Source organism: Solanum stenotomum, chromosome 10, assembly GCF_019186545.1.
Source record: "Solanum stenotomum isolate F172 chromosome 10, ASM1918654v1, whole genome shotgun sequence".
In the NCBI taxonomy this organism is placed as follows: domain Eukaryota; kingdom Viridiplantae; phylum Streptophyta; class Magnoliopsida; order Solanales; family Solanaceae; genus Solanum; species Solanum stenotomum.
In genome coordinates, this window is record NC_064291.1 from 54,624,751 (window position 1) to 54,640,091 (window position 15,341).

The 15,341-nt window shown below is 34.8% G+C and overlaps 3 protein-coding genes across 3 annotated transcripts; 1 reads left to right on the plus strand and 2 right to left on the minus strand.

Moving 5' to 3' along the window:
* Positions 1-861: 861 nt before the first annotated feature.
* On the plus strand, positions 862-2,504 carry LOC125843255 (transcription factor TCP9-like). Its single transcript, XM_049522465.1, has one exon. The coding sequence runs from the start codon at positions 1,125-1,127 to the stop codon at positions 2,262-2,264; it is 1,140 nt and encodes a 379-aa protein (XP_049378422.1). The 5' UTR covers positions 862-1,124; the 3' UTR covers positions 2,265-2,504.
* A 3,557-nt stretch (positions 2,505-6,061) lies between these two features.
* LOC125841307 (hydroxymethylglutaryl-CoA synthase-like) lies at positions 6,062-9,570 on the minus strand. The gene is made up of 12 exons (XM_049520415.1): positions 9,351-9,570; positions 8,876-8,982; positions 8,543-8,675; positions 8,276-8,419; positions 7,985-8,143; positions 7,566-7,639; positions 7,403-7,478; positions 7,259-7,314; positions 7,083-7,170; positions 6,790-6,930; positions 6,561-6,710; positions 6,062-6,448 (listed from the first exon to the last, which is right to left on the minus strand). Exons 1-12 carry the CDS (start codon positions 9,420-9,422, stop codon positions 6,239-6,241), a joined length of 1,410 nt encoding a protein of 469 aa, XP_049376372.1. The 5' UTR covers positions 9,423-9,570; the 3' UTR covers positions 6,062-6,238.
* Positions 9,571-10,469: 899 nt separating this feature from the next.
* LOC125841308 (hydroxymethylglutaryl-CoA synthase-like) lies at positions 10,470-14,799 on the minus strand. The gene is made up of 12 exons (XM_049520416.1): positions 14,459-14,799; positions 13,835-13,941; positions 13,520-13,652; positions 12,917-13,060; positions 12,630-12,788; positions 12,233-12,306; positions 12,071-12,146; positions 11,915-11,970; positions 11,740-11,827; positions 11,449-11,589; positions 11,154-11,303; positions 10,470-10,996 (listed from the first exon to the last, which is right to left on the minus strand). The coding sequence occupies exons 1-12, from the start codon at positions 14,528-14,530 to the stop codon at positions 10,808-10,810; spliced, it is 1,389 nt and encodes a 462-aa protein (XP_049376373.1). The 5' UTR covers positions 14,531-14,799; the 3' UTR covers positions 10,470-10,807.
* Positions 14,800-15,341: the final 542 nt, after the last annotated feature.

Below are 15,341 nucleotides of genomic sequence, written 5' to 3' on the forward strand. Positions count from 1 at the left end.
TCCCAAAATATTTATCGTTCTCATTATATATCTATCTCAAATTATATATTATTCATTAAAATTCAAAATAAAATAAAAAAAACTCATTAGTCGAAAATGTCTATACCCCTAAGGGGTTGTTTGGTATAGGATATCAGATATATATAGTTATCTCATTTATTGTAATTTTCCATAAAATTAGTTATCCCACCATATATATGAGACAACTTATGTAGTACATATGGTGAGATAATTTTCCTAATCAAGCGCAAGATATAATAATCATAATTTTTTCTTGAAATTATTATACCTTAGGTTCGAGTCTCCTTGGGTACGAGAACACCTTTGTTAAGTAGCGTTTTATCCCTCAATATGAGATTTTTTGGGATGAATTCAAATTTGGTCGAGCTCCAATATGGAATCTGAACATCGAATGAAGCAAAAAGAAAGAAGTATAGAAAATACCCCTGAACTCAGCGTAAATTATAATTAGTTGCATTTTAAAGTTATTGACAGTCTTAAAACACTCATCTACTTGACTAACTAAATTTAGATACACCATCGATACATCTCTGATCTGCCACATGACATACCAAGTGGTCTAAAACTCTCATAGAAGCATGATGTTCTTAATAAAATGCCGAGATAAGTGTTGAAAACAATCTTAAACTTGACAAAAATTTAGAGGTATATTTCAATCATGTTGCAATATCGAGTATATTTAAGTTTATTTAATTAATCAAGTAAAAAGTATTTTAAAAACTGTTAATAGCTCGAGAATAAAACTAATAATTCACGCTAAATTTAAGAGTATTCTCAATACTTTTCGAAGAAAAAAAAAAAAGAGACTATACCTATTCATGCCCCCACCCCTCTCCTTAAGTAGAGGCCCCTCCTTATTATGGTGGGGACCTTATTGTAGTGAAGGAGTGAGAGAGAGCCACATTTTAGATCCATTTTTCTTAACACTAATTGTAGGACCATTTGTGGCAGTATGGTCCACTCAGAAAAAGTCACACTTTCTTACCCCTACACGTGTCATCATCCCACTCACTCTTCCTTTATATACCTCTTCAACTTCAACCGTCTGATTCATCCTCCATTTCCACTACTCACACCTTTTGTTCTTCTTTTTTTCTAAAAAAATGTCCAGTTTTCATGACCCAGATGATGATTGTGGCACCTCCGAGCTCAGCAACGACGTCGCCGGAGATCTAAATGACCGGAAAATGGACTGTGATGGAGTTGCCGATGAGAAAAAACTGGTGTTTTCCGCTATGAAAGAAGAACCGTTTGATTCCGATCATCATACTTTGGTTCCGTCAATGCCTATGCCGGTGGCTACCGCCGCGGCGCCGCGGAGGTCCTCCACCAAGGACCGTCACACAAAAGTAGAGGGACGTGGACGGAGGATCCGAATACCTGCTACATGTGCGGCTCGGATCTTCCAATTGACCCGAGAACTAGGTCATAAGTCCGACGGAGAAACTGTTCGGTGGTTGCTTGAACATGCGGAGCAATCTATAATTGAAGCCACCGGAACCGGAACTGTACCGGCGATAGCAGTTTCTGTCAACGGTACTCTTAAGATTCCGACGAGTTCTCCGGCGAGTAATCGAGAAATCGACGAGAACAATCCACAGAAACGTAGAAGGAAATCATCAAACTCGGAGTTCATTGATGTTGGAAGTTTGAATAGGAATGCAGCAAATGTTTCACAATTTGCTCCGGTAACAACCACGCCGGCAACAATACCTCCTGCTGCCGCCGCTCCGCCGCCGGGATTACTACCGATATGGACTATGAGTAATGGGGGTATGATGGTACCATCCAATGCCATTTGGATGATACCAGCAACGGTCCCACCAGTAAACGTGACCAATAACAACAACAATAACAATAACGTCGTGGTGCAGTATCCTCAATTATGGACACCTGTATTTAATTTGGCCACGAGGCCAATATCATCGTTCGTGGCTGCACCAACAGCTGCAGCCACGAATAATATTAGCGGTCCGTCACCAATAATGATGGCAGGACCGTTAACTATAAATGATGGAGCAGCAACATCAACGGGGCCTAAAGTTGGTTCGAACAAGTCTAGCATGGCTCCAGCTAGTTTAAGCTCTAGCACAAATAGAAATAACAACAACAAAAATGATGTTAAACCTCATATGCTAAGAGATTTTTCACTTGAGATTTATGATAGAAAAGAGCTACAGTTTATGAGTCGGAGTGGAAATCATCAACAAGAACCTCAAGTTACATCTTCAAAGCGATCATAGAGAAGACGGTTAATGGACGATCAAGGTCTATGGCTTAAAATCGGTTCCAAGTGATTGATCCTATGTCATAATTTATGAGTAGCAATATAAAGATAGAGGCAGAGTTTAGGCCAAATATGCTCAAAATACTCTTGTATGTACAAACTAGAAGACACTAGCTATTCACTTTTTGTTTCTTTTGCTTTTGTTAAACTAATGATAATTAGAAGTTGAATGATGTGTAACTCTCTTAGGAAATTTCAAATAAATCATTGTATAATTGTCAATGGAAACATTATCATCCTTCAGCTTTATTATAATTTAGTTAACTATGTATTAAATAACTGGAATTTTGCATTATTTTAATTGTCATATCTTTCAAGACTTTCAATTAACCTAACCTACTTAGTGCATGACTTCATTATATGTCACATAAGTGTCATTTTTGCACTTACTAGGCATCAACATTTGGTCTTTTATTTCGAACCCACACTTAAAAAACAATTTTCACAAAATATTACCATCTTCTGTGTGGGACGGTGAAAGTAGAAAAAACAAGTTTTATCAGAGTCGATAGATATTCTATATTGATTGTCTCGCTCCTCTAGTGCTCATCCAACTCTCCCACACTATTTATGTTCTTTACCCTCATAATATTTACCTAGATTATACGTAAAATTCATATCCGTCAGCACATACACTCTTAATTTAATAATCTTATTGGAGAAACTTTTGACCGTGATCTGTTTTTGGGAAATGAGAAAAATAATTAAGTGAGTTTCTGAAAAGATAGGTTTTAAGTGAAGTGATTAGTGTTAAAAAAAATTAGAAAGTGTTGAAGACGTGCACGTGAGTATACGTGTAAAAGTGGATTAGGACTTTGAGAAGAGTGGGGACCCGTTTGGGCTTTTGATGGATCAGTTTTGGGTTTGCGTAGAGTGGTATACTTCCATTGGTGGTGGTGGTGTGGCCCACGGCCCACCTTGTCTAGTGGGTCAAAATAGAAGCTTCCCGATCCAAAACATAAATCGGTTTTTCATCTGGTATTCGATCCGACTAATCTAGATTTGTGTTCAAGAGGTCTCGTTGTGAAAGGTAAAACGGTTCTTATTAAAATTGATTCCATTATCAGGATTTGAGTTTAAGACGTCTGATTTTATTCATTGCACTATAATTTTTGATGATTCCAGATCAATTTCATGATAGAATAAAAACTTTTAGAGAAGAATATTCAGCTAAAAAGTATAATGTGGATGGGAAACAGCCAACAGGCTGTACTTTTTTCTTAACTAAGTGGGACATTTCTTACCTAATCACCCCAAGTTGATATAATATAGTGTAATTATCAAATGCTTATATATACTAATGAAAAAAAAGTAAACACTAATGATCCAACTCACGTTGGGCCTAGTGCCCAGGTGGTTTGGCCAATAGTAGGCCAAGAAATATTAAATGGTGACGTAGGCGGGGTTTTCGAGGAATACAAATAACCTTTGGTTTTTTTCAGCTTTGGCGAGCATCTGGAATAACTAGTGAATTACAACTCTATTGTACAATAATTGGGGCATTGGTCTTTGCAGCGTTAATGCTTTTTGTTGGTTGGTTTCGTTTGTTTTCTATTACTTGAAAATAAACATTTGCTATGTTAATGGAGTTGTATTAAAGACTTCCAAAATTTAAAATCATTGAGTTCGATTTTCAAAACTCTATCATTTATAACAATTTATTATGCTTAAAAAATTACAAATTCAGATTTGAAACAAATACTTTTTTTTTCTTGTCATCAAATAAAGAAAACCATTTAGATTCATAAGTTAAATATATGTAATATATAGAAGTATATTTTTAATATATAGTGGTTTATAGTATCTTATCTCTATTTCTATTATTATATATAGGTAATAAAATAAGATTATTGAACTTTATTTTATTAAAAAAAATAATCTTAAGTCTAAACATAAAAATTGAAATGAAAAAGAAAGGAAGTCTTATTAACTTAAAGAGAGGTGGTGGGGCCTGGGATCCAGAGATAAAGTGGGACCAGGGGCGTGCTTCAAGGACTGTAGGCCCATTTCACCTATCAGACCTCTCAAATTATATGGCCCATCACCTTAAGGTGGGTAGAAAACTTTGACGATATTTAATTGAGAAATTTTCGCAAATAGTCATTATAATATATTTTATATATTTATGTGGTGTAATTTTAGTTTAACTTATTTCGTTTGTATAGTTTGTGGGTTTGTATAATTTATAAGTGAGTTTGTATAATTTGCGAGTATATTTGTATCATTGAGTTATTTTTATATAAAGTCAAAATAATGAATTTATACAAACGCAGATATCTAAACTTTAAATAGTTATATAAATTATATTATATAACATTTATACAAATTCTGAATTATACAAACGTGCAAATTATACAAGCTCGAAACCCCAACCGATGTAATTATCAATGAATAAATATTGATCGCGAGTGGTAATTAACTAAAACTATAGTTATGATGACTAATTAACTTATATATATTTGCTTAACCATATAATTTTCCCCATTTATTTTTTAAAGAAATTTTGTAAATTTATTTATTTTTAAAAATAACTTTAGATACGTAACGTTTGAAGTAAATGCATTTTTGCATAGCTTTCAAATAAAGAAGATTGAATTTTAAATATAAATACATTCAAGCAAAAATAGTTGAAATAAGACAATATAACTAGATTTTAGATAAAAATAATTGAAATTCAAGTAGAAATATATGAACTTTTGCCATGTGACTTTAGACATTTTTCTAGAAATCAGACTTTATCAATATTAAAACTTTAAACAAATTTATTTCAAAAAAGATAAATGTGCAAAAAATTATACAATTGAGGGTTGTGTGGTAGCTGATTTAGAGACGAATTATGCAGGTATTAAATTCTGCTCAAGTAATATCACATTTTGATAGTTAGTTAGAAGATAAGTTATTTATATGTAAAATTAATATAGTGTTTGATTTGCAATTTAGAATTCCACATACAAACACACATATAAACTTACGATACATAAATAATACTCCATCTGAATAACTAAACTTAGATACATAAATTTTGTTATTACTAATACATGTATAACTTTAACCAGCTATCCAACGTGTATATTTACGCTTTGGCCATAAAGTGATGGGTGGTAGCTATTGTGGTGGGCTCCTCAAGGTGTGAAGTGGTCCACTTGTAGATGGGCTCTACTTTGTGCCTTAAGACACGGCGGTTGGGCCACTCGACGGCTCAAATTGGATGGTAGGCCCATTTTGTCATTGTTGGACCACTACAAATAGGCCCATGCCAAGACAATATACGTACAATGCTGTGGGCCATGTGGGTATGGGCAATTCTGTTGGGCCCATGAAAGTGGTCCCAGCATGTGTATGGCTCATGTCCTTGGTCCAACATGTACTTGACTTTATGATATTGTGGGGATGTCAAATTTTAAATGATGGTAAAACTAGTTCATAAAAATATGATCGGTTTAGTTTTTATTAAAAGATTTTTAGTGTTTTTTTTTTTGATATGTTGCAACTTTTTATTAGGTTCACAATTGGTTCACATATCAATTTATATCTACCTCATAATTCACGAGGGTGGTGATAGGTAGGACCGAGGGATATATTCAAACTCTCTTCGGCATATATGATTAAATTATTTTTATGTATATTTATATAGTAGATATTGAACCCTCTTTAACTTCTGTATGTTTTACTTCTTCATATTTTAAAATTCTTCGTGAAAATCTGGCTGTGTCATTAATGAAATTAATTATTTAAAGAATGTAGCAAAACAGATGCAACCCAACAACCAATTTTATCATGATAATGTAAATACAAACAAGAAACTCAAACTGAAAAAAGTGAATAACAAATGCATACAGCAGCAAAATCCTGCAGGCACACTTCTTAGGGGTCGTTTTGTAGGGTGTAAGAATACTGTTGAATATGGTGTATTAGTAATGCTTGCATTAGTTATTCTGGGATTATTTCTTCTATCTCCTGTTCAATCTCGGGAGTCTTTTTACCATAAGCTCTTCTGTACTCAGAATCAACCCCTCTGAAGTAGTAGGCTCCTGGTGGAAGAATGCTGCCAGGCATTTCACACCAATAGTCGTTTTTGATGCCAAACTCTCTTCTGGCCTCATAAAGTCCAACGAAAATGTCAAATTCGGGAGGAGTGTACTGCAAAAAATGTTGTAATTTGAGTCGATGACAAGGTTCAGTAAGATGGATTCTAAAAACATATTTGAATGCTACTGCAAACAAATCCACCAACATGAAAATTTCCACATACCTCATATCTCTTTTGCAGCCTCTCTGCAACATTCATCACAGTTGCAATGTTTGACAAACTAAAAGGATGTTGACCTTCATTAAGTTTTAGTGAAAACATTGTTGCAGTTGATCCACCCCCATAGGAGAACATGATTACACGCTGACCGGCCTGAGAGGCAAGAACTGATTCAGAAACATACACGAAAGAAAAAAAAAACAAAAGAAGAAAAGTTTAAAGTTGTGTTTACCAATGTGTCGTGCTTATTGTGAAGGAGGGATGCAAATGCAGCATAGAGAGACGCGGTGTACATGTTGCCAACTTGTTTTGCTATCAATGTTGTAGGTTCCACCTTCTCATCATAAAATGGTTTAGCAACTTGTTGCGATGCCTGTATTGATCAGGCAAAAGGCTTAGCAACTTGTTTTGGTATCAAATGTGGTTAGGTTGAATGATTAAAATAAATATTTGAAGACTATCAGAGAAATTCAACTGTAAAATAAAGAATATTTCAGGATGAAAAAGTAGCAATTGATAGTGAACCTCATCAAGATCACGGCTTTGGTAGCTTTCATCACCAGTTAAGGATTCAAATGGGGCCAGGATTTGTCTAGCAGACTCGTCAATAGAGCTGAAAATGCAGAAATGAAGATGATCAGTCCACAACATTCGTTTAAACAATGAAAAGATTCATGTCTAACAGAAGATTTTTAGCACACCTAGCATTCCTTAAAAAGTCGTTGTAAAGCAAGCGACCAAAACTTTTCTGGACAAGCTGCAAGATTAATTAGAAAGGATTCAGATAAGTGTTTAAATGAACTAATTTAGAGAAACAGAGGAAAAAAATTAGATTTATAACCTACCTTGTTGTATGGTGAATGGAATGCAAAGTAGGCTGCATTATCAATTGAAAATTGCTCGCCTTCTACTTTCTCATATCTGAAAAAACATTACACAAAAGGTCACTAAACAATGACAGTTAACAATTTTACTCGAAATATAAGGATGCATCATCTGGCAGCTTACTTGTTGCATAAACCCTTGTAGCAAGAATCAAGTGCCTTAAGATAACAGGTTTGCGAAATCTCACTGTCCACCACCTGCAACAACAAATAACATCACACAGAGAACACACAAGGAAAATTCTGTAAGTTTCAACAGTGGATGTAGTCGCTAGCAAAATATCAATAATACTGAAATTTTAAAAATTGTCATGCAACATGTTGTTTTCTAGATATAAATTAAATATTGTGTTTAACCAATTTCTGTGAGAACGAAAACATGAAGGTTAAGGAATCAGCAAGGGGTAGCTTGCAATAAAATTCTATCAAGTTCCGTAAAATACCACTCTCAATACACATTACCTTAAAAACTCATACAATTTTTTTTTTTGAGCAAAATAGCATTATTGATAAACAAGACAAGAAGGGATTAAAGGGAATTACTGGATCTTCACTGTCAAGGATGGGCATGTAAATATCATAGACGTGCGACATATGGCTAGCTCTGATCTTGCTTTCAAGTACTATAGGAGCATCAGGTCCTACAAGCATAGCAATTGCTGCAGCTCCTCCAGTAGCCCGAGCAGGTCCCTTTGCATAGACCTGTGAACAGAAGTTGTCGAATAAATGAACAAAAACAATGCTAAGGCTCAGGCATTTCATACTATGTATCTAATAAGCAAAGCAATAGACAAAACTCAAGTCGTAGATTGCATGAAAGTTTAATGATCATACCGCACTATCCGTGCATACAACAAGCCCATAACGTCCATCCCATGAAGAGCTCTCCACCCAATTAACGCAGTTGAACAATGCAGCAGTTCCCCCATAGCTAGAATTATGGGAGTCAACTCCTTCAATGTCGGTATTTCCATGTTCCTGCTTGTTTCACAAGATGAATCAGAGGTATGTCACACAAAGGCTTAGCAATTAAGTCTTAATCAGTTGGCAACATGTTGGAAAACACCATAATGGACATTGCCTTGATGGAACGGGTGTTACCTCAAATATTCTCATTAAGAATGTCTTGATAGATTTACTCTTATCGATAATAGTTTCAGTTCCAACGTCTAACCGGCCAATTTGATTTGGATCAATAGCATACTTCTCCAGAAGATAAGTAACAGCCGTCATGCTGAATATGAAAAATTCTGATGAGAAGAGATGAAAACATAGTAGTATTTGCAAGTATTAGCTAATAAAGTTAGTCCGCAGTTTCTTTATGACAATTTATGAAACAAAATGGATCCAAATGAAGCAGAACGATTATAGAGATTCATATATCTGATCCCTAGCTAGTAGTTGTTGTTGCAGCTACTAAAGTTAACTGCATACCTCATTGATACAACATCTTCATCCTCAATAACAAAGCCCATGCAATCTTGTCCAGGATCAGTTGTATACGCGCCTTTGCTTACTTCATCATGAGCCTCCAATTCTTCCTGTACATTGCAATTTTACTTAAATTAACTCATAAAAGTCTTATTCCCTTGAAACTATAAAAGCAATATGAGTCCTTTTAAAAGCACTAAACTATGTAGCTCGCAAACAAATACAAACAATACATGTGCATAACATAAGATCACCATGAGAGCTTAAATAAAATGGTTATCCTAAGTTATACGCATTTACTCTCCTTCATATTCGACTCAAAACTGCGATTATTTACCTAACACGCACAAACACTTCCCCAACAGTTTATCATGATTTCAGGTGCTCAATTGGAACGAACGAACAAACAAGCTTAAGCAGCTAAATAAGAATTAATAAGAAGTATAAATTTAAAATGTTATTAGTATAGTAACTTTACCAGCACAAGGCGAGTAGGAGGAAAGTGAATCTCCATTGCGAGTATTCCAACATTGTTCGGTTGAGAAGCCATTTTCCGATTGTAGCAACTATAACTTTGAGCAAAAACACACTGAACAAATTTAAATAATAAAACTTCAACCACCGGACCGCCGACGTTTATTTCCTTCTCCGGCACTGCTTTTCCGACGACGAGGAATATGAAAAGGAGAGGAAATTTGTGATGGAGAAAGAAGATGAATGCATATTTGCGTTCGATTAAATATAACAATTCAAATCAGGACACCAAAGTTGAGTTTCAATAATTTAAATCAGAACCAGTGGGAAAGAGAGGGGAAATGGGAGAATCGCCCTTCAACAAGTGGGCTACCAAATACACATGAGAAAAGGATTAACAAAAAGAAACTTCTGGTGTTATGGTTGGTTTCCCGCCTGTGTTTAATATTGGTACATATTTTGGGATTTCATTATTCGAATTAGTTTAAAATTTTGGGCATCAAAGAAGGAATATATTTGTAAACTAATTTAAATATGTATATAATATTTAAGTATGAGGTTATAGAGGGGTAATTTTTCAAAAATAATATATTGCTATAAAGTATTATGTAATATAAAAAATCATTCTGAAGAAAATCATGTTGGTATTATGAAATGTTACTGTTACACCTTTTAGGTACTTCATATTCAACGTCAAAATTGGATGTATTAGAAGGGAATATATAAGTCCTTAGCTTCTTAAATTGATTATTGAAGTACACAATTTGGAGTATTTTAAAGGTCCAACTTGTGTTAATTGAAGTTATTTTATTTAAAGAAAATGAGAAGAAGTTCTTTCATTTGCTTTTATTTCCTTTTCTTTAACCAGCTTTTAGTTAACTTCAAAACGTTACTATCAAAATAAGAAGGAAAATATGCAAGCCAAAATTGATCCGAGGGTCGTTATCTGAAAATCACATACTAGTATCCAATGGGAAAAAAAATACGTAACACTTGAACCTGGTTGGTTGATGGTAGTACGAACAAATAATTCAATATAAAATGCATAACAAATGTAACATTTGGTTAATACATGCATAAGTTATGTGAAAATCTGTTTACCGTATTTTCACGAGTTTTATAAATTTCACAAATTTCAACAATCACCCATTGAAATGATCTTTCTCATAAATACATTAGTTTATTACAGATGAGAAATGAATTCCAACCAAAGACTAGGTTGATGACTTCTACAATCATTTCACAAACAGGTGAAGACAGGAGATACACAACATTAGAACCCGTCAGGAACTGAAAAAAGAAAGAAAAAAGGCATAGGATCTACTACTCTGGAAAAGAAACTACATGTAATAACAATCGAATCTGCCAGAGCACTAGTTATTCTTCTATGCGCTAACAATAACTTAAACAGCACGAGCCTACTATATGGCCTTACACCGTGCAAGGACCATGTTTGGTGTCCTAGTGTCCGTTGACCTGCCCATTCTCGTGAGCCTTCTTTGCATAAAATCTTCTGTACTTGGAATCAACCTCTGTTAGGTAGTAGGTTCCTGGTTCGAGAAGGCTGCAATCCTTGCTGGTCACGAAGTCCTTGGCACCATATCTGTGCTCCATTAGTTTCAATATTTCGATGAATTTTTCAGGAGTGAACTGCACAAAATGTTATTGACATCAGTCAGGGTTATGATGAAAAAAGAGGGATAGTTCAATAAAATCACTGACAGCTATTTGGATATCTTATAGCTTAAATGAAGTCAGTGATGGAGTCTAAATCTACAAGTGATCGTGAGATCAGAATTTAGCATACCTCATGTCTCGATTCCAACTTCTCTGCGACATTCATCACGCTTGCAATGTTTGACAAACTAAAAGGATGTTGACCTTCGTTAAACTTTAGCGAAAACATAGTCGCAGTCAATCCACTCCCATAGGAAAACATGATTACCCGCTGACCAGCCTGAGGTGACAAAATGATTCAGAAGCCGGGAGAACTATTTAGGCAATGGTGGTGAAACAAGCAGCAAGGAACAGAAGAACAAAATTTACCAATGTGCTGAGCAGGAAGGAACAATTTTTTTTAAAAAAAAGTAACTTGTATTTACCAATGTGTTGTGCTTATTGTGAAGGAGGGATGCAAAAGCAGCATAAAGAGATGCGGTGTACATGTTGCCAACTTGTTTTGGTATCAATGTGGTAGGTTGCACCTTCTCATCATAAAGTGGTTTAGCAAGTTGTTGGGATGCCTGTAAGTGCATGAAAAAAAAATCCATTTTCAGTTCAGTCTTAGGAGACATTAATTAAGACTTCATTTTCATCGCTTCCAGCAATGTATTGAAAAAGAATTGCAGGAAGTTGCTAGTGAAAAAGAAAAACATTTCAGGAAGAAGGTGAACCTTCTCAAGATCACGGCTCTGGTAGCTTTCATCACCGGTTAAGGATTCGAAGGGGGCCAGGATTTTTTTGGCAGACTCATCAATAGAGCTGCAAATGCAGAAATGAGGATGATCAGTCCAAAGAATTACTTTAAACAAGAAAAGACTTCTTTCTAAGAGAAAATTAGTAACACACCTAGCATTCCTTAGAAAATCATTGAACAGCAATCGACTAAAGCTCTTCTGCACGAGCTGCATGATTAAAAAAAAGATTCAGATAACTGTTTACATCCCTTTATTAGGAGAAATAGAAAAAGGAAATTATAATATGTATGGGATTCTCATAAGCTACCTTGTTGTATGGTGAATGGAACACAAAGTAGGCTGCATCCGCCATTGAAAATTGCTTGCCTTCCAATTTCTCATATCTAAAAGATGGAAGTAAAAGGTCACTAAATGAAGACAGTTAAGAAACTTATTTCCAAATATAAGGTTGCATCAACCGGAAACTTACTTGTTGCATAAACTCTTGTAGCAGGCATCAAGTGCCATGAGATAACAGGTTTGTGAAAGCTTACCATCAACCACCTGCAAAAACAATTAACATCATAAAACAGAGCACAGATGGAAAATTAGCTTCAACAGTGATGATGCAGCAGGCGTCAAGAATATTGGTAATAAGGAACTAATAAGAGATACTGAAATTCTACAGATTTCCGTGCAGTACACTGCTATCAGCAGCAAGTGGCAGCTTGCAAAAGATTCTATCAGTTCTGTAAAATACCACTCTCAACACCCACTACTCTCAAAAAATAAAAATATTTAACCCAAAGCTTTGACAAAATAGCATTTTGAAACATTCATGTGAAATATGAAGATCAACAAGACAAGCAGGGACTAAAGGAAATTACTGGATATTCACTGTCAAGGATGGGCTTGTAAAAATCATAGACATGGGACATATGGCTAGCCCTGATCTTGCTTTCAAATACTATAGGAGCATCAGGCCCAACAAGCATAGCAACAGCTGCAGCTCCTCCAGTAGGCCGAGCAGGCCCCTCTGCATAGACCTGTGAACAGAAGTTCTCAAATAAATGGACAAAATCATGCAAGGCCCAGGCATTGCAGTCTATGTATCTAATAAGAAAGCAATAGAATAAAAATAAAGTTGTAGAATGCATGAAAATAATGACCATACCGCGCTATCCGTGCATACTACAAGACCATAGCGTCCATCCCATGAAGCACTCTCCACCCAATTTACACAGTTGAACAATGCAGCAGTTCCCCCATAGCAGGCATTAGTTGAGTCAACTCCTTCAATGTCAGTATTTCCATGTTTCTGCTTGTTTCACGTGGTAAAGCACAAGAATAAGTTTTGATGATAAACACAAGTGATAACCACAAAGTAAAGCTTTAGCAGTGAAGAGGAAAATCAAGAAAGACAAACGGGAAAATTGATGCAACAAACATTTTATTTTCCAAGGTTAAATGCCAAAGCAAATATTAAGCTCATTTTGGAGGAGTTACTTTGTAATATAACAAGTAACTAACTGAATAATACATCATCATTATACTTGTTTTCACCTATATGACAATATAGATGGGTAACAAACAGCATCAGCAAAAAAGCCATGTCTGTAATAATTTATAATACTTGACTGCAGCTAATATTCTATTTTTGAGCTAATCAGCAGTACATCATGCAAAAGTTAGTAGTTAAGTCTCACTTGTCCACATGTTTGAAAGCACCATAATTGACTGTTTACTAATCAGCATTCTTAGAAGCAACAGCCAATACCTCAAATATTTGCATTAAGAATGTCTTGATGGATTTGCTCTTATCAATAACAGTTTCACTTCCAACCTCTAGCCGACCAATTTGCTTCGGATCAACAGAATACTTCTCCAGTAGGGAATTAACAGCTGTCAAACTGATGATGAAAAATTCAATGAGAAGAGACACAACAGTTTCTAATGAAATTAATCCCCAGTATTATGAAGTACTGAAACGAAATTGAGCCATATGAACCGGAGCAATGAGGATTCACATTCTTATCCTCACTAGTTTGAAATTGATACGGAGTTGCTGCAGCTACTGAAGTTAGTTGCATACCTCATTGATATGACATCTTCAACCTCAGTGCAAAAGCCCATGCAATCTTGTCCTAGACCAATTGTATACTTGCCTTTGCTTGCTCCATCATGAGCCTCCAATACTTCCTAAACATTGCATTTTTTCATAGAAATTATCAGATCTATTCCCTCGAATCTATTAACTTGTTTGAATATTACATTATATCAGAAAAATAGATTCAAAGCACCAAAACCATGTAAAGTGTATAGCTAGCTATACACAATACATTTAACAATCAACATGCAAGTGCAATAAATTAAAATCCATGATCTCATATTCATAAATCATGAGATCTTAAATAGAAATCTAACTTTCCAAGCAATTATGACTTTCTCTGTATAAGTAAACTTAATAATTTTGAAGTAAAAAAACAATTTCTAACGGAAAGGAAACTTTACATAAATACAAATCGCAATAACAAAAGGCATTTGGTAATTATTAACATCGAGAAAATCATTATTCCGAAGAAGCCGATTTCATTTTTTCCTCAGCCAAAACTGTAGCACCTAACATACAACCCAATCGTAATACACATCTGCAAGTATAAATATACGCATGTGGATGTATATACGTATTTAGCAAAATTTATTAAGGAAATTTTACCTGCTGAAGACAAGTAGGAGGAAAGTAAATCTCCATGGCGAGAATTCCAACATTCTTCGGTTGAGAAGCCATTTCCGATTTGTTCCAACTACAACTTCGAGCCAAAAGAATTGAACGGATCAAAAGTAGAACCTTCAATTACCTGAACACCGACGACGTTTGTTTCGTTCTCCGGCGAGGAGTATGTTCGAGAGGAAATCCTACAAGTTCGGGAAGAGAGAGAAAGAGAGTGATTCGAGAAATGAGTGAAGTTGTGTGTTGAGAGAGAGAGCTTCGTATAAGATTTATATACTACTCTTTCCAGCCCTCTAATACAGACCAAACATTTTTTTTATTTTCCAAATAAATTCTACTCCCTGCCCCTTTCTCGTCCTATTTTCTTTTTCAATCCGTTTCAAAAAAATATATTTTCTATATTGTTTAACAATTTTAATTTTGAAGCAAAGCCTCAAAAAAATAATGAAGGTAGCATTTTTGAATGGAAAATCTACATAAATAACTAATAAAATTCAAAATAATTACATATTCATATCCAATTCAAGGTAATTCAAGAAATACCTATTCTCTCAAAAAATATTACAGTCCATACCCTCATTCATTAAGGCTGATAATTTTCGCTTAACTAATACCAAATCAGTATCATATATTGTATTGGTATCATTAAAGCTGATAATTTCGCTTAATTAACACTAATTAGTATATATATATATAGATAGATAAAAGGTTTCTTGTTCAGAAATTACTTAATCAATGATACTATAAGAGTATATGTATATTGTTGTGGTATCATTAAGGCTTCTTGTTCACGAATCATTCATTAGTCAGTGATACTATAAGAGTACATATATTTATATAGTATCAATGATGTTTCTTATTCAAAAAT